This window comes from Uloborus diversus, chromosome 1, assembly GCF_026930045.1.
Source record: "Uloborus diversus isolate 005 chromosome 1, Udiv.v.3.1, whole genome shotgun sequence".
NCBI classification, from domain to species: Eukaryota; Metazoa; Arthropoda; class Arachnida; order Araneae; family Uloboridae; genus Uloborus; species Uloborus diversus.
In genome coordinates this window covers 29,375,652-29,401,496 of record NC_072731.1, presented here as the reverse complement: position 1 = coordinate 29,401,496, position 25,845 = coordinate 29,375,652, and the positions used below count along the sequence as shown (strand labels likewise).

The following is a 25,845-nucleotide window of genomic DNA, read 5'->3' as shown; positions in this document are numbered from 1 at the left end:
CGCATCTTTTTTAATAAATCAGAAATAAAACTCCTGTCAAAGAATAAAAGTAGCACATTTTGGTTCTCTTTTTTTCCTTCAAAAATCATTTTTTTTAAACACATCTTGAAATTACAATCCCACACTTTTGCTTTGGTATCCCCAAAACCCCATTACTTTTTGCAATTAGTCCTTAAAGAATAACTTTGAGATAATTATTATTGCTAAAATACTTCTTGCATCACTTTGTTTTTCACGAGCAAAATAGAGCAAAATAAGTGCTTTAATAACTACCGTTTGTTTCAGGAAACAATTATTGTTATTTGTCTGCCTGTATGCTATCAACTTGCTATGTTACTCTTTGCGATATTTCTCCGCATGCGTAATTTATTTTGTATTCATTTGCAATCTAAGGGGCTCCGTCTTCTGCTCGTTGACGTTCACCAACCTCCAAAGATTACTTCGTAATCTTATATAATTCACAGATTTAAATAGTCTATTAGAAAGAATTTAAGTGAAGAGATCATACGCTACTTTTTGACCCTTTGACATTACTTTTTTTTTTAATGTATGGAGACATTTTTTATTAACTTTTTCTCAAGTTACTTTCTCTGTCATAGTTCCTGCCGATTCCGCTTTTTAATTGTTGCTCAATCTACCATTGTTCAGCGAAGAGAATGAGAATTTACGAAACGAATGATGTGTAATATTTCAATTGTGATTTACATTGCCACTTCATCCTCATATATATAATAGCCAATTCACTGAATGAGGCCTGACGTCACCTACAATGAAACTCGTGCCGTAGCATGATAATTTCGTAACATTTTCCGGCAGTGTGACATGCATAGAAATGCTTTATTTTGACAGGGCTGAATCGGATCCGGTAACGCAACTGTTTTACTTGTAACACTCATTTTAGGAGAAGCGAAAAAGTGGACAACAATGAACACTATCTACTTGAGTTTAGGGGTTAGTCCACTGGACTTAGGGTTAAAATTTCAACTATCAAAATATCACAAACAGGCAATGGTTTCGTTCAAATGTAGAAGCAATTTTCACCCGTCATACCTTGACGGGCGATCTTTTAATACAATTATGAGAATTAAAAATGAATTAGCTGGTTGACTAATTAACCTTCAGACAGCAATATGAAACAGTATCATCCAATTTATTTAAAACCATTGATGATTTTGGTTTTTTTCAATTTCATCTGTTCTTAAAAATTAGTTGTAGCATCCTCTGTCCAACAACATGAAGGATAAGATGGCTTTACGCAAAGCCTACTTTAACCCATAGTTGCTGATAGTCCTGATAGGCCTTCCAAATGAACTGCATGACACATTTGTTGAAATATGTTACTTGTACCATAAAGTATCTACTGCAGTTGGTTTCTATAGCATAATATGTGCTGCAGGAAAGTGAATTTCATGTTGGCCGAACCGAAGAAACCTCTGGTGGAATGTCCTTCGGTTGTTCCAAGTGCTTCTCCGCCGACTATAGAATTTGACTGCTTGTCCCAGTGTGGCTTTTTTACTTCTTTTTTCATGCGCTTGTCCTTGGCTCTTTTATTCTGAAACCACACCTGAAAGGAAAAAAGACAAGGTCTAGTTATAAATTCAATTGGTTGATTCTCCGTAAATACTTACAAGATCCATAAATTTGCTCACATTAGCGTGTTAGCGTGACGTATATAAACAACCCTTACTCAGCTAGGGATTTTGTCATAGATTTGGGACTTTTGACTGGTCAGCCGAGGCAAACGCATCGGCTATGTTTTTTCTCCACCCAACGCATGTAAACGAATTTCGTTCATCAAAAATGAACAAGATGGCTGACGTTCTTATGTGTTCGCCACAATAAGCAGTCTTCAAATTTTTACTTGGTCTGTAGCAAAGTAAAGTTTGTTTATATGCTAACGGGACCTAATTACCGAAAAGATACCGAAAAAAGGCGTCAGAAAACTATTTTAAACTCAGATTTATTTAAAACTTAGGAATAAATTCGTAAAACGCATTTATTAATATAGAAATGTTTCTACGATTATGAAACTCAAACTTCCATACCTGCACGACTCGCATGTCTAAACCCGTTTCCAAGGACAGTTGTTCTCGAACATGGCGGCTGGGCTTCGGACTCCGTCGGTAAGCTGCTTTTAAGGCTTCCAATTGGCTCGAATTTATGCTTGTTCGAGGACGCTTGTTGTTGCCACCTGTTCTGAAAAGAAACTTTGCCCGTTACCTCATACCAGAAAACATATGCATACAAATATATAGATTTACCATTTTTTTTGCAATTTCTTTGATTCAAATTATTTAAGTCTGCACTTATCACTTAATAAAAATTGAGACTTTATAATTGAATGCAAAAAAAGTTGTCTATTTGCTCCCGGGGAAAAAAAGAAAAAAAAGAAAACTGCCTAGATCATGCAGTGGTCGTCGGTGAGAAAGGCAGTGGTTTTAACCATTAGACCATGTGGGACAATCTGTCAGTATATTTGATTTCCATTCTGCCATTCCATGAGATATAGAGTAAAATTTGGATTTTATCCTGCTCAACGCCATTCTCAAGACATCAATGGATTTATAATTTATTGTACTAGCTCTTGCACCGACAGTAGCTCATATTTTTGTGACATAGGCTGTATATTTTATAGTTTTTGCTTCATTATTATCATGAATTTCAAATCCTTTTTTTTTATATCTTTAATTCTTCTGGATTATTTTACTTTTCGAAAATAATTGTTTTATTCTTACAGTTCATTTTCATACGAAGTAAATGTGTTTTATAAGAAAAATGTTTTTGTAGCTTTTATTCCGATATGCGTTTTTACAGTTTCTTTATATGAGCTAAACATTTAATTTCAAATTCAATACCGAATTGAGTAATATCCAAGTTGCACAAAACCGCGCCTCTCCTTCAATAATCAAAACAAGAACAGGACTGTCGACCATTTTTTCATAGTTTTGAAGCATTTCTGTAGATGTTTTTGTTGTTTTGAAGTACTACCTGGTCAAAAACCGGATTTTTCCTTAAAAAAAGACAGAATTTTGATTTGTGATCAAAAAATGTTTCGCATGCTTAAATTTCAAAAATTAAATTAATTTTTAATCTTTTAATACAAATTTACTCATATGTAATGTAGACCGGGGCACGTTTACGCAGTGCCTTTTTTTCAAAATGAGTTATAAATGGAGAACCAACAGTCATACCAGATTGGTGCTACTCCCCAGCAAATATTCTCACAAGTTTTTGAGCATCAGTCGAGCTTCGATTTAGCATGCAGATAGAAAAATCTGCTTTTTACCGAGCAGAGTAATCTTTTTGTTAAACGTTTTGAAACTTATTGTAAATAAATAATACTTTATTAAAAATAAATAAATATATAAAAAGTAGCAGAATTTTATCCTTTTTCTGAGAATTGTATTTATATGGATCGAAAAGTTATTAAATTTTGTTGCACATTAAAAATAAATCCAAACTTGTCGACGGGGCACGTTTACGCATTTTCTTCGGGACACATTTATACGCACGTTTTTATTGTATCTTACTACTCCGTCTTACTTCTAAACAGACCCCGGACACTTTTTTCGCTATGTGCTATCTTAAACCTTAAGCACTTTCAGGTTATTTAGTTTATTAAAATTACCATTCATTTTTAATTACGTAACATATTCGCATCTAATAGCAAACAATCATATAGTACTGCCTTTATGCCTGTTCAACTTTAACTTCATACACTATTCAGCCTGTATTATATTTTCTTTATTTTAAACATGGTAGGACATTACAGTCCAAACACTAACAGAACCACGTTCGATGCAAAAATAATGAAAAAGCTTATCGGTAATCCAAATATTTCTCACACTTGACCTTCCACATCGTCACATATTGACTACCTTAACTGAGACCATTTGAAAAAGTAGGACCAAAGCTGGGAAGGATTGTGAGCATCCTCTTTTTTTCCGGACTGATACTCCAATGAAAGAAGCATTCAGACAAGAGCAGTTAGAAGCTACAAATAAAAAAACAAAATAGACAGAACAAAAAAAAAAAAAAAGAAATTACATTAAAATTTACAAGTTTCTATTAAAGCAGAAATATAAGACATCAAAGAAAAAAGTATGAAACCAAAACTTAGCAGGGAAAAAGTTCGCACACTTTGTAAAAAGGAAATTAATGAACGATTCTGTTTCCCAAGTAGATAATTGTGCTTACATCTATTGTTTGAAAGCACACAACCAATCGAAAAAAGAACAATGTCTTAGATGTCAAACCGCAGTCCTATGACAAGTATGTGAAAAGAAATACTTTATTTTTGTTAGTAAAATCTAACAGTGATGAAAAAGATGAATAAATAGTTTGTTTTTAATTAGCAATATGCCCAATGATTTTAGTTTAGCCTAAAAAATGTTCTTTAATTAATTATTTGTGATTTTCGTATTTTCACAATGTTTTAAGAGAAATAAAACGTTTAAATTTGGTTATATATCTACATCACTTACTCCTTGGTATCATTTTAAGTATGCGTAAACGTTCCCCTCGATGCGTAAACTTGCACCGCGTTCGGGGCAAGTTTACGCAACCGACTTGAACTCAAAAAAACATTTTTTTTTTTTACGGTTGAAACAAAAGCTGGGCAACAACTGAATATACAAATTTTGACTTCATTAACTGCTTTATAAAACCATAAGGTCTAAAATTTCCTAGGTTCAAACGTAAAAATAAGAAAATTCATTGAAAAAAATCTTCGTAAATGTGCCCCGGTCTACCCTATTGATGACATTTTTTTACCCTGGTCTGTTCCAATCGTTGCATAATCTTCTAGACAAACAAGTTTTCGGTCTTCGAGCAAGTAGAATTGATCCCCCGTCGTAAGCTCCCGCCCGCACAGAGAACAGACGAAACACTGGAGATGGAACACCCATTGGCGAACTCTTCTGACTGTTTCTAAGGGCAACACACCTCTTCCACAGCCTTGGCAACGGGTACCATACCGTCTGCAATAAAAACAGGATTAGTTTTCTAGTAAAAGAAGTTTTTAAACATTAATTGCTATTTAAATGAACTATTAGAGGCGCTGCGGTTGCTGGCTAATGGCTGTTGAAAGAAGTAAATATTTAAAAAACCACCAATTCGTAATCTGTTTTTAAGCTTTGTGAAGGAATGCAAATTTAGACATAAAGAACGATGAATCACGAAATAAATACCGAAAAAAAAAAGGGCCATTAACATCTCAAAAACTGCCTAAAACCGATGTTATACCCCGAAGGAGGGGAAATGGAAATTTTTATCTCTATAAATAATTTCTTAAATCACCACAAGGTGGTGTATTCAAGCTCTGAAGTTACGAGTACCATAAGTGTTCAAATATTTTTTTTTATGTTAATAGCCTAAGGAATTTAAGAGCCTAGGTTAAGGGCCATTCTACGGAAAACGGTAATTTTGTCCCGCATGTGACGTATTATATATTTCATTTTAAATATTAATTTAAAAGGGTAATCTTTACTAATAATAAAGCTGAAAGCCTCTCTGTCCAAATGTTGGGATCTCTGTGACGCGCATAGCGTTTGGACCGTTCTGCCGATTTTCATGAAATTTGGCACAAAATTAGTTTGTAGTATGGGGGTGTGCACCAGGAAGCGATATTTCGAAAATTTGATTTTGTTCTTTTTTATTCCAATTTTAAGAATATTTTACCAAGAAAATTACAACATGGACGAGTAAATTTTATCATAACGTGAACGAGCAAATTACCACAACATGGGCGAGCAAATTAACATAGCAAATTGATGAGAAATTCATCATCCATTATCTTTAAATATTCAGGCGAACCAAATGATATTTTAATTTTCTACTACGGGCAAAGCCGTGTGGGTACCACTAGTGATAAATATTTTATTGCTTAACAAATTATGAGCGAATGTGCGAGTCCTTGAGCTAAAGATTTTATCATTACTTTTTTAAGTGTAATTACTTTTTAATGAAATATATGAAACGTTACGTGCGAGACAAAGTGACTACACTGTAAAAAAAATTCCGAGGCGTTACTGACTATTTCCGTGTAACGTTTCGGGATTTCAATAGTTTTTACCCACTTCCTGGAAATAGCAAGTATCATTGTCAAAAAGTTTCCTGAATTGCTAAAGTTGTCCAAATGCAGAATTTTCTCTGTTGTAAAAATATTTTTAGCTCCCAGTTTAAAGAATCACTGAGAGTATTTATAAGGTGTACCGGCTTTAGTTTGAATACGGCTCGTCCATGCTGACTGAACTCCCAAAGGGAGTGAATAAGTATGGACTACGTAGCTTTGCAAGAATTGCAATCAAGTGTGGTGCTTGATACTTATATGCAGTTCTGGCTTAGCTTTGGCCAAGTTTGCTACACTGTTTTTGGAACTGTATTGATAAATCAGGAAGGTTCCACGCTTTTATATTATCCCTACCTAAGATTACTCTAAAGTTCCAGTGGCACGACTGGTTTTAAACGGGAAGATTTCTGGATTTTTCAGGAAAGCTACAGAGTTTTAACGGAAAACGTTCCTGGATTTTGCGAGGCATGTTACTGGCATAGATTGGGCACATCAGCTGCCTATTATTTTCCAGGAACATTTCTGAATCGTTTTGACAGTGTACTTTTTCGTGGAATGATCCAATACGTAATTTTTTTCAATAATTTAAGCTATTGTTTCTCAACAAATGAGATCTGTTTTCTTTACATTGGAACCTTTGCTCTCAAAGTCTACAATTTATTTTAACATTAATTTATTAATAGAGCAAAAATATTAGTTAATTCATAAGCAAGTTACGTGAGGTTGACTTTAGATGCCTCACTCGTGACGCGTGCAAATAAATAAAAATGTAACTAACAAAATTGCTTAATTAAAATATAACTGCATCACTAGCATCTTTGTAACAAAAGTGAAGGTTTAAATTTGCTCACCCCTGTTTAGTTGAAATATTAAGAGATATGACAAAATATTAATGAAATTTAAACGTCTTTTTGTCCCACACATGACAGTGGAATGACCCTTCAGAATAACTAAAAGATAAGGTTTAAATTGCTCAGTTTTACAGGCCACTGAACAGCGCTACCACATTACAGGCAACAACATGAACTAAATTTGAAGATGTAGTTACATATTTACTTTCGATTGGCGGCATTATTTTCGTTGCAGAGTAAAAAATACATTTACTCATACACTGGTAAAAATTAAATCCGAGCAATGAGAAAAAATAAATTTCGGGGAATATTTTGGAAAAAAAATTTATATTTTCTTGGTCATAAAAGTTGTTTTCTTTGCATCGTTTGATGAAAAGGAAACAGAATTCATTATCAGTGTCGACAAGTAGTGTCAAGTTGCTTTCTCCGCATTGAAACTGTGCTCGGAAAGAAAACCCTTTTACAGAATTCATTTTATCTGTAACAATAATAACAACAACACTGCACGGTGAAAAAAAAAAAAGAAACCTACAAAATGCTTCTTGCTGATTCTTATGTAAAATGATCCCCTGATTCTAAATAAGACCACCATATCATGCCCATATCTAGTTTTGTTTGTTATTTGTAGTTACATACTTATTTTTAAAAAAAATTGAACTTAATATTACTCTTCTTCGGAAAAAAAATAGTTTACCGAGAATTTTTTTTTTTACATTTTAAAATAGATTTTAATACCTTCCAAATGATACCAACGTGACCTTTGGAATGCTGTGGGGTCCAAATATGGCCGTCAAGCTATAGTTTTGAAATTGTATTATCAAAAATTAATGAAATTTTATTTCACAAAGGAAATATAAACTTGATAGGTGGAAAATTTGCATAATAGAATTCAGTTGAACTGAAAATCATCAAAACTTAAGCACGGTCACTTTTGCCTCATAATAAGCTTTTATAAAGACGGGGTAGCTACGCTGAATCTTACCAAACATTTTATAGTCCGATTTTCAAATGCACATGTGAACATTTTTAAAAAAATTTTTACGTATGTTCTTATTTTTCACTTACAAATTTTTTCAAAACGTATAATCTTTAACCTTCATAGTCTGACTACACGTAAACTTTCCTGTATTAAACTGGTTCAAAATTACTTTCGACACTTGAACTACCAACCTCGCGCTAATTTTATAAAAACAAATAACTTAATCAATTATATCAAATGTTGGTTGAGTTTTTTATTTTCCGCTTTAAAAAAGTCGCCAAAAACAAACGACAACACATAAAAATATTTTTGTGTACACCGAATTGTTAGTGTGGTCAAAAAAATTAAAAAAGATAATGTAAAGAAAACAGAATTCACGATCTGTGTAGAGAAGTAGTGACAGGTTGCTTTCTTTGCATTGAAACTCTGCTCGTAAAGAAAACACTTTTACGGAATGCATTTTACCTGTATGTCATTCTATATGAAATGAACAAAAGTGACAAAAAAAAAGTTGTGGCCGCATGGTAACTGATTTTTATGAAATTTGCAATACAGGTTCCTTTTATGCCCATATACAAATGTCTAAACTATTTTGGCTTAATATTTTTTTTTCGTAGTTACATGCGATTGAAAATTGATCAAATTGAAGAGCATTCTGATAAATACTAAATGTTACATCTTTGAAGGCATATACAGTAAAACCCCTCCTAACGGACACCCCTCAAGTACGGACACGATTCTAATGAGGACAAATTTTAATTTCCCCGATTCCAAAGCAAATAATATTATTTAAACCCTGTCCTGCGGACGCCCCTCTATTGTGGACAAAACATTTTGTCCCGTTATTGTCCGCATTAGAGGGGTTTTACTGTATTTGATTAATTAGTTAATGTAAAAATAATATATTGTTGGAGTAGGGCAATTCATCTGTTTTCAGTAACTTTTTCAAATCTATTACAATTAACTTTTAATCTTTTTTTAAGATTGAAAATATTTCAGCTTTCTCATAAATGAGCATTTAATTTTTTTAATCTCAAGCTTTAAGGAATGTATAAGCTTTGCGGAAATTAAAACCCAATAAAGTGCTAAATGTCATAAAAGAAATACCTTACTTTTGAAGTTGTATTTTAACCCCTTTGTCTTAAAAAATCAGTTTTAAACCTAGTGAAATTTTGTAAAATAATGATTTTCCCCTTCACATAGGCACAAAAAGTTAAATGATGGAAACTTAAGACAATTTAAAAACTTTTTAAGAATATAGAACTTGAAGAAACTCGAAATTGGTTTTCGATTTCAGCTTAAATCAAAATTCAGAACAATAGCATTTTCTTTGTGTTTAATGTGAAATTACGAGTACAAGAATTCAAAGAACTAGATAAACGACTAATAGCCCTGTAAATAAAAGCCAAAAATGACCTGATGTCGGAACAAATTAGGAACAAGCTGAGTTTTTGCCAGTTGTTAGCACCTTAGGAAGATATATTTCCCCAACAGTCTCCGCCTCTCCCCCATGAGCTTTCCCCCCTAGCCCCCCCCTTAAGTGTAAAAGTAGAGGTTTTTAAACAAACGCTTATATCTCCGTAAAAATTATTCAAATCATTTAAACTTAACATATTTTTACCCCTAATAACATGACAAATGATAAATTATCTTTAAAGGTTTTATACAATTAATACTTTTTTAGTAATTTGAGCCAATCACGTCATTTTTCTTCAGTTTTCGTTTTCAATGATGTAATTTTGGGGGCTTCTCACGTTCAATATTCATTATTTGAAAACAATATGCTACGTTGTTTTTAAAGCAGTTTCTAAGCTTTCCAAAGATATATGCATATGTAGAATTATACAGTCAACTTCACGCATGGGACGCACGACAAGACGGCAAGCTTCAACTTGTTACGCACTAGAAGCTTTCTTCTTACACCAGTCAATAAAAGGTTTCTGTCGGAAGAAATTGGGGACACGCTAATTTTTTCTCCATAATCAGTACCAAACTAGAGAAGTATTATCTCATAAGCCACCCCCCCCCCACACACCAGTCCCCCCCCCGCCCCAAATTGGTTTTGCACGCGTTTCTAATTATGAGAAAATGGTGGTCACTGTTCACTCGAAATGACAAAACGATAAACATTGCACAATTGTATTGCTAAAAATCTATCATTCAACCTGAAGTTTTCCAAAAATTTGACTAACGCTTAGTAAATTGTTAAATTACGAAAACGTTTTCATTTAAAATGTGTATTTTATATTGGTTTTAGAAAACAACGCCTGTATTTTTGATAACATCTTAAAACAGTAGAAGAAAAGAAAAATCACATATTCTCATGTTTGAAACGACGTAATGCTTGTACGTATCGAAGTTCTTATTTGTGCTCCCCCCCCCCCCCCCCCCGCCCTTAAACGTTTATTTTGAAAGTATTTCCAACTATGACCATGTTTACTCACGATTAATTTTCAACTCATCACTTATATCATTTTATTCTTGAAAATCTGTTCTTTAAAATTAAGATATTTAGGATATTTCGGAAAACATTTTTATTTTGAGGAAAATCTCTAAATTGGAAAATAATTGAACAGAAGTAGTTTTTAACATCTCAAACGATGACTTTTTGCATAAAACTTTGGAAATATCCACGCACTCTAACAGATACCGTCACTGAGGTACTGTTGAAAGGTTGTGTAAAGCAGAGATTCAGACAGCTGAACATAAACAAATACGTTTAATACGAAACATGGGGACACACATAGCAAGACATAGAGAAAGTAGTGAAGAAGCCCTGATAAACAGACTGCGGCTCTTTAAATAGAATAGAGGGCAGATTTTCAGTATCCAATGATGTTTCTCAAATAGCAATAAGCTTTCTCCAAAGTCCGATGGTGGATTAAAGAAGAGATTTTGCGAACTCCGTGGAAAGCTGCAAATGTCTCTTCCAATAAGATGTAAGCACAGTTCTTTCTTTTAAACCAATGGAGAAAGCGATTACATTCAACACCCGCCCTTAATCGCTTATTACTAAACAACACAATGACATAAGTTCATGCAATTTAAATTTTGGAAGAGCCTTTGTAAACATATCAGCAATTTGTTTATCAGTAGAAACATATTCAATATATATATTTTCAACATTTAAAATATTTCTAATAAACTTTAACTTAACATCAATATGTTTCAATCTACCAGAACTATTTTCATTAGTTATACATTTGATTGCAGACTGATTATCTTCATATATGACAATGTTATTTACAGTAAGAAATTCACATGCAATATTTTTATAATACACTAGATCTATTAAAGACTTACCAACTGCAAGTACCTCAGCTTCAGTAGAAGAAACAGCTATTGAACTTTGTTTCTTCACGCTCCATAAAATTGGACACTTTTTATAAAAAATAACGTAACCTGAAACTGATTTGCGATCACGCGGATCTGATGCCCAATCTGAATCAACATACATAGATAAATCAACATTAGAGTCACAACACTTACTATACACAATTTTATAATCCAATGTACCTTTTAAATATCGCAGAATTCTTTTAAGTCCATTCCAAGCCGATTCTGTTGGATTCTCCTGCAATTGACTGAGACAGTTCACAGCGAACAGTATGTCGGGTCATGTTGTCATCGCAAGATACAATAAAGATCCAACTAGTTCACGGTAAGGTCCTTTGAAGATAGTTCCTTCCTCAAAGTCAGCTGGAGTTGACTTTGCTTCTAAAGGTGTTGCACTCGGCTTGCACTCACTCATGTTAAACCTCTTCAATAGTTTAAGAATATACTCCTTTTGATCTAGCACTAATTTAGTAGAAGTAAATTCCATACGAATTCCTAAAAACTCAGAAGCTGGTTCGAGTTTGGACATCTGAAATTCATTTTGAAGAAGTTTAATCACAATCATTATTTCCGAAACATCTGATCCAGCGATAAGAATATCATCAACATATAAACAAATTATTATTTTTCTTCCATTCACAATTCTGATGAAAATACACGGTTCCGAGTTTAACTGCTTAAAATTAATTTTTAACATAAATTGCGGAAATCTGAAGAACCATTGTCTAGGAGCTTGTTTTAATCCGTATAAACTTTTATTTAATTTGCATACTCTGCCAGATGAATCGTTGAATCCTTGCGGTTGTTCCATAAAAACAATTTCTTGCAACTCACCATTCAGAAAAGCTGTTTTCACATCCATCACATAAGCCTTTAAATCCTCTTGAAGAATCGAAACAAGAACTAATCGTAAACAAGGCATCCCAATGACTGGCGAATAAGTTTGTACGTATTCCTTCTGCTGGTCTCCCCTTGCGGCTTTGAGAGTTCCGTCTCTTTTCTTCCTAAACACCCACTTACACTTTATGGGGGTCGCGTTATCAGGGAGATCTACCAGTTCCCAAGTTTTGTTTATCTGAATGGAGCGCAATTCTTCCCCCATCGCGACTTTCCACCGGGCTTGTTGTTCTTCCGGTAGTTTTGAGATGTCATAAAAGGTCAACGTTTCTTCTGACGTGTACATTGCTTCAAATCGCTCTGTCTTTTTACTTTTTCTTTTTGATCGTCGGGGTGTATCTGCCGGAACTTCTTGCTTTACATTGGTTTCGTTTTCGCCTAACTCTTTATTTACTTCGGTGCTGTGTTTTTCCTCGTCTTTTTCTTCTCCTTCCGGGAGCTCGTCTGGTGAATTACTTCTATCTTGCACATATACTTTATTTTCATTGAAGCGAACATTACGTGACACAATAACTCTGTGCGTATCAGGATCCATTAATCGATATCCCATGCTAGAATATCCAATGAAGATCATTCGTTTAGATTTCGGATCTAATTTTTGTCTGCGAGTATCAGGAATTTTGGCATAAGCATCACAACCAAATAATTTAATTTGATTTAAATCCGGTTTCTGGGAATATTTTAGTTCAAAGGGTGACATATCATTTATGCTTGAACTAGGGATTCTGTTATGAATATATGCTGCAACTTGAATAGCATATCCCCAACAGTTCTTAGGTAAATTTGCATCATATAAAAGTGCACGGGCTTTATCAAAAAGTGATCTGTTCATCCGCTCTGAAATTCCGTTCAATTCGTGAGTATAAGGGGGGCAGGGATCTATTGTAACTCCAAGTTTATTTGCTATCACTTTAAGTTCACCTGAAACATATTCCTGGGCATTATCACAACGAATTTTTCGAACGCTTTCATTCAATTTGAGAAACTTTTTGATTTCCACGGGAACATCACTTTTCTTTTTAAGAAGACGAACTTCACAAAAACGAGAATAATCATCAACTAATGTTAACACATACCTTTCACCCGCTTGAGTTGGTGGGTTGACCGGACCGCATAGGTCAGAATGGATTGTCATCATGGGAGCTTTTTCTCTTCTTCGGTTTCCTATTCCTATAGGGTTCGCGGACTGCTTCGCTAACACACAGTTTTCACAAAATTTTTCACTTGTTGGTAATCCTAGTTTGCTCAGAACATGGTTTCCGGAGTGTCCTAACCTGCGATGCCACAGTTCACCTCCATCTTTTTCTGCAACAAAGGAATTTGAAATGAAGGGAACAAAATCACTTGCATATTGACCTTTTGAATTCAGCTTGCACAAAACGAAGTTTGTACTTCCCTTTTCAATAACTGCTTCGTCATTTTTGAAGCTCACAGTGTATCCAGCTTTTTGTATCTGTTTCACTGAAATGAGATTTCCATTTAGTTCTGGAACATATAACACATCTTTCAGTAGGATCTCCTGCACACCGTCACCTAATACACCGCGAATAGTTCCTATTCCTTTTACTTCCAGTTTACTGGCTTTTGCAGCGCATGACACAGTTCCTGAGGATGGTTTTAACTCCTCAAACCATTCCCGATGTGCACACATATGAGCTGTAGATCCGCTATCTACTATAAATGACCGATGTTCTACTTCGCCAACAACGAAAGTCACTGCAACTGCTTCATCCTTTGATGATGTATTTTTTTCTGTCTGGACTGTGCAATTCCTCTTAAAATGTCCTTTTCTTCCGCACTGGTAGCAAATTATGTTACTTCTACAAAATTTCGCAATGTGCCCTGTTTTGCGACACTTGTTACACACTACCCGATGATTTGTAGAAAAGGCTGCACCATTCGATGACTCTGTTTTCCACGATTTGGGCTCCGAGACTCGACGATCTCTCATCAGCGCTTCAGCATCCAGAAGACGACCGCAAACAAACTCTAAAGTCAAGTTCTCCGAAGGCTGATTTTCTATTGCAGATTTCGATGCGTCATACTCTGCTGGAAGAGACATCAAAAGATAGACAATACTGTCCATGTCACTCACTTTCACGCCACACGATTTTAGTTGGGTAACGAGCCTGTTCACTTCATCAATATGCTCCTGCATGGATGAGTCCTTTTTCATTTTCAAAGTTGAAAGTCTCTTTCTAACCAATATCTGACTGACCGCTCCTTCTCGAACATAGATCGATTTCAATTTTGCAATTACTTCAGCACAAGTCTTTTCTCCCGAAAGCGAAACCAAAACTTTATCACTAAGAAATGATAACATCAAGGCATAGGCCTTCTTACACGCTAAAAGTTCATGAGCTTTCGAAGAATCCGCTTCACGTTCCAAAAACACCTCTAAATTCTTTGCTGCGAAAACCGCTTCCATTCTCCTGCACCACAGAGAGAAATTCCTTCCGTCAAAAGGCTCAACGGAATATTTTATCTCGTCCCCCATGTTACTCCGCTACGGCAGTGATTTAGTAGCTGGGTAAAACTTAGAACTAACCACGCTCTGCTGTTGAAAGGTTGTGTAAAGCAGAGATTCAGACAGCTGAACATAAACAAATACGTTTAATACGAAACATGGGGACACACATAGCAAGACATAGAGAAAGTAGTGAAGAAGCCCTGATAAACAGACTGCGGCTCTTTAAATAGAATAGAGGGCAGATTTTCAGTATCCAATGATGTTTCTCAAATAGCAATAAGCTTTCTCCAAAGTCCGATGGTGGATTAAAGAAGAGATTTTGCGAACTCCGTGGAAAGCTGCAAATGTCTCTTCCAATAAGATGTAAGCACAGTTCTTTCTTTTAAACCAATGGAGAAAGCGATTACATTAAACAGGTACTATCATCACAAATCTACCACTCACCCCCTAATTTGTTTAATTTCTTGCCATTGTTTTTCATCAAAAAAATTTAAAGCAGTGAAGTTCTTAAAAGCAGTAAAAAAAGTAATTTATTGAGTATCATTACAATCTCATTCATCTCGAATTAACTCTTCATCATAGTCCATTATTGATGTGTTGCAACAAGAAATGTCTCGCACATCTCTGCGGTAAGTAAACCTACACAGGGCCGATGAGAGGCCCTGTCAGCCTATTCGGAAACTAGGGGCCTGGCCTTTAGGTGGGTTCGACTCGGAATCAGATTAGTTTTGATTTTAAAGTTTTATGGGAGAGTGGGGCGGGGAACATATTGAAAAGGGGCCGTCTTGGCTCTCTGCGACCCTAAACCTATCTTCCTACATATACAATGTTTGCCACAATCAGTTTTATATGAGCACGAAACCAAGTTTAATACAGTAGACCCTCGTTTTACGCGGGTTATTTTACGCGGTTTCGATTATAAGCTGTTTAAGATTTGACAACTTTATTTTATTTTACGCGGATGAGTTTCAATTTCACGCGGTTGCAGGAAGCAACTAGATAAAATTTTCCCCTCTTTCAAATTCCAAACTCACGAGCTTGAGATTACACGTAATAAACTGCATTTTGGTGTGCTAATAATCGAGCTTGGGCCATTTTAAGCAAATGGTTCCAAAGTTCTTTTCTGTGAACTGTGTAAAGTTACTAAACTCACACAGTTTAGAACTCACTGGAAAAAGAGCTTTTAAGAGTGACAAAGGCCGCCAAAACCAACGAGGATATCGACGTTGGTGACACATAACCAAAACCGTTCACATTGAAAATTTTGAACCATTCTTAGAAAATAGAAATGATTTTTCTGATTTGTTAGTGAAGGAAGATTCTATCACTGAAATGACGCAAGTGGTCATGGATGCGTTAATGCTCTGCGAAGAATTACAGAGAAAAATTCTTAATGACTGCCAAAAGACTATCATAGCCAGCTCCTCTTAATAAACTGAACACGAAATAATTTATGTTTTCTTTACGCATGTTGTGCATAAAAATCGATATACGTATACATGAAACTTATTATACAAGTAGTCATCACTAGAAGGAAGTAATTTTTTTATCTACGGAACCTAACACCTATTTTAACATTTACTATTAGTTCTCACTTTAAACGGTTTCAATTTACGCAGTATTTCCGTGGAACATAACCCACGCGTAAAACAAGGGTCTATTTTTTTCCTATTCAACACGAAATCAAAATTTATTAAGTGAAACTGAATCTGAAAATTGGTTTCAAGCAAATGAAATCTGAAGTGCAATTATGATTCATTCTTTTGCACGAACAATGTCATCGGTTTCTCTAACGAACAGTGATGGTTTTAATATTACAAAATATTGCACTGCGTTTTCTTCATAGAGATTGTTTCTGGCAGAAATTCCCTTAAAGAGAGTAAAACATTCTGTTCTGTTCAAAACTTCTTTTTTGGAAGGGAACACAAAAAATCATTTATCTTTTTAACGCTGTTATTTACATTCCTCCGTTTAGTAATTCACTTATTTATTCATTAGTTCACTTATTTTCTTATTCATTCACACTTTACTCATTCATTTATTTTTCTTCAGATATTAATTAATAAATTTATGTAATGATTTGTATCGTTTACAATTTCTTTTCATTTATTCATTCAAAATTTTATTTACACACTCTTTTGACCAAATATACTCTTTATAGTCGAAAAGAAAATATTTTAATGAGAAAAGTATTTCATTTTTCACTTTGCCCCGTGATTTTTTTTTTTTTTTTTGAAGGCATAAAATTATTGCCAAAAATAAAAAGTAATGTTTCAATGAAAGATGTGTTATGAAACACAATGTTCTTGATTTTTGTACTGTAATTTTCAAAACAACTTTCCAATTGTTTTGTTTTGAAAAAGCTCAATCGTCTTAGCCGTTTCGCTTTGCCCCACATTCCCCTACATCGGAATATTGAGCCACTTTGCTGTCATAATTAAACCACAGAGAGCTTGCCTCACCTGAAAAAATGTTCTTCGCAGTAGTGTGCGTCGTCCCTGTGGTAGCACTTGTGCGTCAGGGGTTGTCCACACTCCGCACATCGCAGGCAGTTTGTGTGCCATAGTCTGTCTCTCAGCTTCAGCATCACCCGCTCGGTCAAAGGGCCGTCGCATCCTGAACAGCGCAGCACCCACTCGCCTGCAAAGAAGACATATACAGTCTATACAGACTCTATACAGTAAACCCCCAATTATCAGCGGAATTGGGTGGCACTAGTGTGGCGGACAATAAAAATCGCGGATTAACCGCAAAAAGTCTAAAATGAGGGACATATAAGGTAAAGATTGTCCTTCCTCAAAAATTTAGCTGTATTGATTACTAATACTTTCATCAAACCGTGTAATTATATACAATACAGTAAAAATATTTTGTATTTTTGCACAACAGAACTGAACATTAATAAAGAACAAGTGTATGTGCGACGAAGAAAGCACAATAATATAAATACATAAATAAAGTAATAAACAAAAATAATCTCTTTATCTATATCTTTTCTATATCTTTGCTAATAATAAAGCTGAAAGTCTGTGTGGATCTCTGTGACGCGCATAGCGCTTAGACCGTTCGGCCGATTTTCGTGAAATTTGGCACAAAGTTAGTTTATAGCATGGTTGTATGCAACTTGAAGCGGTTTTTCGAAAATTTGATTTTGTTCTTTTCTATTCCAATTTTAAGAACATTTTCCTGAGCAAAATTATTATAAGATGGACGAGTAAATTACCAAGTTATCATAATCTGCCTCTTTTATCATTATCATTATTTACCTGACTGTTCTCTCCAAACAAAAATTTGTCGGAAGCACACACGCTACTCTAATGTATAATCCAGCCAAAGACCAATTAAAGTAAAATAATTCGCCAAATAAATGTATCAATTTATTCAAAAACAATAAAAGTTCCATCAAAATGTTAGAAGAACAATTGTTGACGGCAGCAATTTTAGCAATAGAAAAAGTTTTCACCAATTTCGCAAGTTCGACTCCGAGATAATTCCCACACGATTTTAATGTGAATATTAAATGGCAAGAAAAATATTGCTGTCAAATTTTGTGACGCCAAAAGATTACATATATGTGCGTCACGATGCATTTCAAATCTTGGCGACTATTTTTCATTTTATTTGTTGCCCCCGTGTTTGCGTTTTCTTAGTTTCAATAAAGTAAAGTTTTTATTGTTGTCAAACTTCGTTAGTTTGTTTAGCAGATTTTTTTTTTTACATTTTACTGAAACTTTTAATGTCGTTTCGTGACTCGATTCACTGGGAGGATTATTTAAACTTTTATTAAATATATATGTAATAAAACTTTGAATGTATTTCGATGATCTAATTTATTTATTTGGCGAAAAAATATGTTATTTTGTCTTTTTCACGGATTTTTAATCAAAACAAAATAAAATAATTCGCCACATAAAACTAGTTGGACTGTGCGTTAATCAGGCCCTGCGTAATCCCTAAAAATGCAAATAGTATTTATTCACTTTTATTAAATAAGACATAATGTGCTTCAGGGATGAATTCGTACATTTTGCCAGAAGTAAACGTCAATGAGAAATAGTTGAATCCTGAATTGGGATCAGCTTTACCAAAAAAGGGAATTTATTTTCCCTGAAAAACAGATCTGGTACGCCGTTCTGGCATCAATTCACCCTGTTTTACTCAACGGTTAACCAGCAATGAAATTTTATGTTAAAGATTGAAAAAGCATCACTTTTTACAGTAGAAAAAATATGTTAACTAATATAAACAAAGGATTACCCGGTTATACTATACAGCGCTCTTTTACGGGCAAGTCGGCGTCTTTGATCTTTTGAGTAATGACTGAGCCTGATAAGAAGACGCGTATGAAGTGAAACCTTGTTTTGACTGAAGGAAATAACCCCATTAAGAAATCCATTGTTGATTACGGTCATCGTTGAAGAACGCTTCCATCAAAACTTGTAGCGTGAAGACAATCATTGCGAAGAAGATCTACTGCCATTTTTTTCTGGAATATGAACAAATAAAATTATGAACAAATAATTTTTTCAAGCCTGATTGTACGTGTTGCTTGACCTAACTTTCTTTTAAATACCAGTAGCAAAGTTCAAATATGTTTAAAATGTCACACCCGTAATAACGGAATATTTTAACTACATTTTCAACACGTTACCATACCCAAATGATGGAAGTTAAATAAATAATTAGAGTTGTAATTAGGGCGGAAGATTCCTGCCGGTAATTTTATTAACAAAAGTAAACTTGGATAATTGAAAGATCAAAAAAAAAAAAAAAATTCACTGAAGCAGCCTGTATTTTTTTTAACTAAAATTTATCTTTTACTGGGAATGACCCTCACATTTTTTCATCAAAATTTCGAAGGGTAAAAATCCGGTTGTGTGCATTTCCGCAGTAAGCATGTTAGCGTAGCAGAACAAACTTTACAGAAAAGCAGTAATTTTTCAGAAAATGGGAGAAAATCCTATCTTGACTCCCTATCCCAGGAATTTTTTTATGTGTTGCAGCAATGATTTAAATCCCTTTAATTACGAATCTCTGCATAATAAACTAGTATGTTGTGGCCATCATGAAACTTTCTTCTATATTTTTCTTTTTTCTGATCCCTCACCATGCTTGACGAAGAAGCAATATTCCTAACAAAAACAAAATTACACATGCAAAAACTTGACGACCATTCCAATGTCTGAATTATTGCAAAAGCAGAGCAAAGAGTGAAAATTGAGAGTTATTTTAAAAGCCTTGCTTGAATTAATTACAAATATTTTATTTATTAACAAACATAAGATGGCAACAGTTAAAAATTTTAAATCATTGAGATAATATTTCCGATCATTTCCATACAATTAAAATCACGAGAAATACGCAGACGACAATCTATTACGATTTATCTTTCTTATTGTTGCATTAATAAAGCTATTTTTATTCGCAAAAAAAAAAAAATCAACGCCTCTTGGAGCGATTGGAGTCAAAATTCAACCAAAGCCTGTTTACGTATGGATTCACATACATTCCAAATTTCAAATAGAACGTAGCATTACTTCTTGAGATAGGGCACTCACAATGGAAAAAAAGAACGGGCGATTGCGCTACCCCCTTTTAAGCTGTTGACACCAAAATAAAATCAGCTCTTATACTCACTAAGGGCTACTGGTCAAAAAATTTTTGTTTGATTCCGTTCGTTATTTCTTGAGATACAGCAGTCACAATTGACGACAAAAAACGTTCTATAACTCAACCCCCGTTTGAGCTATTGACACCAAAATTGAATCAGCACCTGCTCTTTTTAGGGGCAACATGTGGACCAAATTTTGTTTGATTCCGTTAGTTACTTCCTGAGGAATAGCAAGCACGCGTAACTCAAAAAAAGTCCCATTGCTCCACCCCCCTTGGAGGAATTCGCGCCAAAAACCAATGGGCACAAGTTCACATAGGGGCACATATGTGTACCTAATTTTGTTCAATTTCATGCGGTAGTTTTTGCTGTAGAGCGGCCACAAAAAACTGGTCACACACAGACGTGACACACACACATACACACACACACATACACACACATACACACAGACAGACAGACATTTTCCAAAAATAGTCGAAATGGACTCAGCACATCTCAAAACGTTCGAATCAATCGAAACCGTCAAAATTCGAAATTCGAAAATTTGCACGAATCCAATACTTTCTTCTATATATTAGATATGGAAGAAAGTAAAAATGAAGTCTCCAAAAAGCGTCTGTGTGCTTGAACTCTCGAAACTCGAGAACTACGCGGCCGATTTCGATGAAATTTTCAGTTTATTCCTTAACTAGTGGTACCCGCACGGCTTTGCCCGTAATAAAAAATTTGAAAGGTCTTTTGGTTCGCCTGTATATTTACAAATAATGTATGTTGAATTTTCTCGCCAATTGGCTTGTGCCCATGTTACGGTTCCACGTAATGATAATTTCGTAATTTATTCGTCCATCTTATGAGAATTTTGTTCTTAAAATTGGAATGGAAAAAGAACCACATCGAATTTTCGAAAAATCGCTTCGAGTTGCACACCCCCATGCTACAAACTAACTTCGTGCCAAATTTCATGAAAATCGGCCGAACGGTCTAGGCGCTATGCGCGTCACAGAGATCCTGACAGACAGAGGGACTTTCAGCTTTATTATTAGTAAAGATAAAGAAAGATAAAGATAAAGATAAAAAAGTCCTGAAAAGGTTGCAGACCAGTTCGAAAAAAATTCTTTGAATAGTTCTTTTTTTATTCCAATTTAGGCCCAATTTTCACTCAAATTCCAGAATATGGGGGTGAAAAATTACAAGCACATATTAATATCACATATCGTTGGAAGGGGTAGAATTTTCTGCGTTCTACGCAATTTGTTTCAATGCCCTAACTTAGTTACAGCAGGAGTAATTCGTGTTTTTAACTCGGATTTTTTTAGGCTTAGCTGAAATTTATGCACTATTTTCTTCATTAAATCTATCAATTAAAAGTGAAGGAATTGTCCCACAGTTTTCTTTTTGACACCAGTGGAAAAAACGACATTTTTTACTCCAGATCTATCTCGAGTTATGGTCGGAAAAATGAACTTCTATCTCGAAGGGGAAAAAAGTTACAAGCCTTTTGAAATCAAGTTCAAAAAATCTCATTTCCATTCAAATTGTTAACCATTTTCTTTCGCATTTTAGTGCCCTAAACTTATTTTATTTTGTGCTCCCATGGTTATGCTTTTTAAATAAATCTTTCTCAATTCAATTTCTTAAAAGTATTTTAATATCTGTCATCATTGTTTAGAAGGGAAATTTTGCATGATGTTTTTTTTTAAATATTTATTTAAGCCTGATTGTTGAATGTACGTCACTTGAGACAATTTTTATTTTCAAGGTAGACCGGGCAAAGCCGGGCAACGCAGCTAGTATTTTATACTTATCATTCAACTTCGATTTTTAAATGAAAAATTCAATGAATCGTGCACAATTAAATTTATAAAATTGAACGTATGCCACCTTGATATTGATTAAACTTATTTTATTCAAAATATTGATACCAGGAGTAAAATTTTACCTTTATTGCTGATTTATTATTAACTAGTGGAACCCGCACGGCTTTATCCGTAGTAGAAAATTAAAAGGTCTTTTGGTTCGCCTGTATATTTACATCATATAATGTATGGTGAATTTTCTCGCCATGTTACGGTTCCACGTTATGATAATTTCGTAATTTACTCGTCCATCTTATGATAATTTTGTTCTTAAAATTAGAATAGAAAAAGAACCACATCGAATATTCGGGAAATCGCTTCAAGGTGCACACCCCCATGCTACAAACTAACTTTGTGCTAAATTTCATGAAAATCGGCTGAACGGTCTAGGCGCTATGCGCCTCACAGAGATCCTGACAGACAGAGATCCGGACAGAGATCCTGACAGACAGAGAAACTTTCAGCTGTATTATTTAGTAAAGAAGTTTATTTGAAAAAAAAAAATTAAACTGTGTGTGTGGGGGGGGGGAGGGGGAGTTCTGAGTCAGATGCGAACAAAACTATTTAGTTTAAATCCTGTTTTCAAAATAATGAATAAATGGCAGTTATTTTAATATTATGATTTCCTTCAGTTTGACAATTTTTCACAAAATTATGTAAATAACTTATGCATTTTACAAATAAATAAATTAACAAATAAGGAACAGTTCATAAATAAATGATTATATTTTTAATGACGAACGAAATTTGTTTTAAGAGTTAAAGATATGTTTCAAAATTAGATTTGTGCAAATGTTGTTGAATTTCAACTAGTTAATAACGAATTTCAATTAGTACGAAATTCAAAGTCAAGCTCATTGAAAATAGATTTAATATTTATACTATTCAAAGCCAAGTTTTGCAAAAGAAATGAAGACTGTAATTTTACGGTTTCAAATTTTTCAAGGTAGAAGAAATTCGTGAAAATAACCTACCTTTGTGTAATATGGGATTGTTTCTCTGCAACAAATCCAAAAATTCATCCTCAAACCCCATTTCTCAACTAATGAAACGGATAAAATCTTGAGCTTCTTCTTGAGCTGGAGGTGGAGCTTTTCCAACCCAACGACCAATCATAACACACTCGGGTGTGGCATTCTTTTCAGATATTTCAAAGACAAGTTCGAAATTGTTACTTTGTACTTTTTAAAAAGCTTTCTTCAATAACTATTTTATTTGAGTTTTGAATTAAGTAATTCCACTGACATTAGGCAGAGGTGATAGGGAGAATTTTTATTGAAGCTCGTATTCGAAATTAGAAGACCAAATTTTTGTGTTACTCCGGTTCAATTTTTTTTTTAATTGTTTAATAAAAAAGCTTTTTAATTGTCTGTGGTGAACGTTGTTGTCCATTTCTTTCTATTGCTCAAACATAAGATAAAACTATTCGAAGTAATGCTTAAAGTTATAAAACTTTACAGCGGCTGAAATCACTGCCGCTTGCTTCCCCTACTGAAGAAAAAAAAAAGAAAAGAAAGAGAGAGCGAGGGGAAAAAAACAAGTCTTTAACTATGGGCAAGAAATACTAACTTGTAAACAGTTATAAATTAAAGGTTAAACCTTAGGTGCTCACATTATCTTTAAAACTTTCGAAGAAAACCTTATTTTGTTTAAACCCTTGCGCGTATTTAAGGGGGACTGCCGCAACATTTGTTTCGCTTGCTGTAATATATGCACTGGTTTCCGAAAGATAAGCATAATATTGTTATTTCTGTGAGTAATGAATGAAATATACATCGGAATAGGGGGAAACGTGATATGCGAGTGCAACACGATTACAAAACAAGGAAACTACTCAAAAAAATTAAAAAAAAGGTAATTTTTACTTTTATTATCCAAAAAGAAAAAAGAAAATTAGGCATATGAGAAGCTTAAACAATAAATAAATAAATAAAATGAAAAAGAACCAAAGATTATGCTAAAGTTTAATAATGTGTATGACCACCTCTGACAGCCAGGCACGCTGCACAACGATTACGATTACTCATACTTTCTATGAGATTGTGGGCTCAAACAGTTGCAAGCATGCTGGAGAGCTCTTTTTAGCTCCGGAACGAAGCTTGGGGGGGGGGGGGGGGCGTATGGGTTGCAAGTTTTCTCCCGAGAATATCCGGACATACTCGACAGGGTTCAAATCAGCGGAGTTTGCAAGTCACGTCATTCATTGGATACTTTCTGATTCAAGGAAGTCATCAACCATAGCTGTACGGTGATATGCCGCATTATTATCCATAAATATGAAGTCAGGACCGACGGTGCCTCAAAACAAGCGAGTATAAGACTCAAGAACTTCGTCTCTATACCTTTGATCAGTGACTGAGCCTTTCTCAAAAATATGGAGGTCAATGCGGCCGCCCAACATAATGTCCGCCCACACCATTACTATCACAGACGCAAAATCATGTTTTTCTTTTATGTTTCTTGGTTGTAAACGAGTTCTCTTTTCTCTCCATATTGTTACCTGATGAGAATCACTCTGTAGAGTAGAGCAGGACTCATCACTGAACATTGTATCGACCCACTGACTGTCCCACAATCCAATGCCGATGATGCAAGCAGGTCAATCCATGTCAAATCATCCAGGCCATGCCACCCACCATCTCCGATTTTATTCATATGTGGCGTAGTTGTAGATTTTTTGATGCTGATATAAAAATATTTTTTTTCCCTTGAAATTTATGAAGGGGTTGAAAAATTACGAGCCTTTAAATATATGCCAAGATGATTTTTTGCCGCCATTTTGATTGGCACAAAGACGTGCATAAATGGCTATAACTTATTAACAAATTATCACAGGGCTTTGAATTGTTTTTATTTTGTTCAGTATAATGTATACTTGAATTTAAACTGGGTTAACTCATGGGGTTAATTCTGGTTTAAACTAATTTAAATTTCTTTTCTGCGAGGGTTTACTTTCGATTTTTTGACTCGAAAACAGAGTAACTTTGACAGAAATTTACTCAAAGTATACCCCTTTCGATTTTTTCCAAATTTTGTGCACAGGTACGTTTTAGTGTGATAAAACATCTGGTTAAAAAAAAATCTCGGTGAGGCATTCACAAGCAGTCGTTAAAAACACATTTTTTTTATATTTCCAGTCAATAAAATTAAAATCCTTTCCAAAATAAAGTTTATTATACTGCGTTTTCCCTAAAATGAAAGCCAACAGGTGTAAAAGAAGCCACAACACGAGAATTTAGGTGTGTACAAAATAAATACAAACATCAGAATAAGATAAGATTATGTATCAGTAAAGGTATTTACACACTACTTTGACTTACAGTACACACCGAAAACATTAAATTTTAATCCAAAGCTATTATAAGTATGTTATAAAATATCTATGAATAATCTTATTAATAAATAAACTACAAATGAATGAAACTACATGGAATATTACTCCATGTATTTGGACTTACCTCAGCTGATGTATTTGCAATTCGATAAGGGTTAACGTCGATGAGTGTTGCATAAATTATGTTTCGTGTTAAATGTAAGATAATAATTGCAAATATTATTTTCTTGTACTATATTTTATAAAATGATCAATATCTTTTTGAGTTACTTTATTGTTAAAAAAATTTAAAATAATGATTGCAGATTATATGTAGCGGAAGGTTACCGTCAATGAATCGGTTACATGACTAGACCGCGAAGATATTTCCCGTACTAGAGTTTGTGCAGACGCGTAATCAGTTTTAGTACCTTCCATTGTCTGAAAACTATCTACCGC

The 25,845-nt window shown here is 34.4% G+C and overlaps 1 protein-coding gene across 1 annotated transcript; it reads right to left on the bottom strand.

Moving 5' to 3' along the window:
- Nucleotides 1-1,267: 1,267 nt before the first annotated feature.
- LOC129234331 (LIM/homeobox protein Lhx3-like) lies at nt 1,268-23,108 on the bottom strand. Its single transcript, XM_054868324.1, has 6 exons — nt 23,048-23,108; nt 17,066-17,243; nt 4,774-4,979; nt 2,046-2,191; nt 1,432-1,564; nt 1,268-1,311 (listed from the first exon to the last, which is right to left on the bottom strand). Exons 1-6 carry the CDS (start codon nt 23,106-23,108, stop codon nt 1,268-1,270), a joined length of 768 nt encoding a protein of 255 aa, XP_054724299.1.
- Between the last annotated feature and the right edge of the window lie 2,737 nt (nt 23,109-25,845).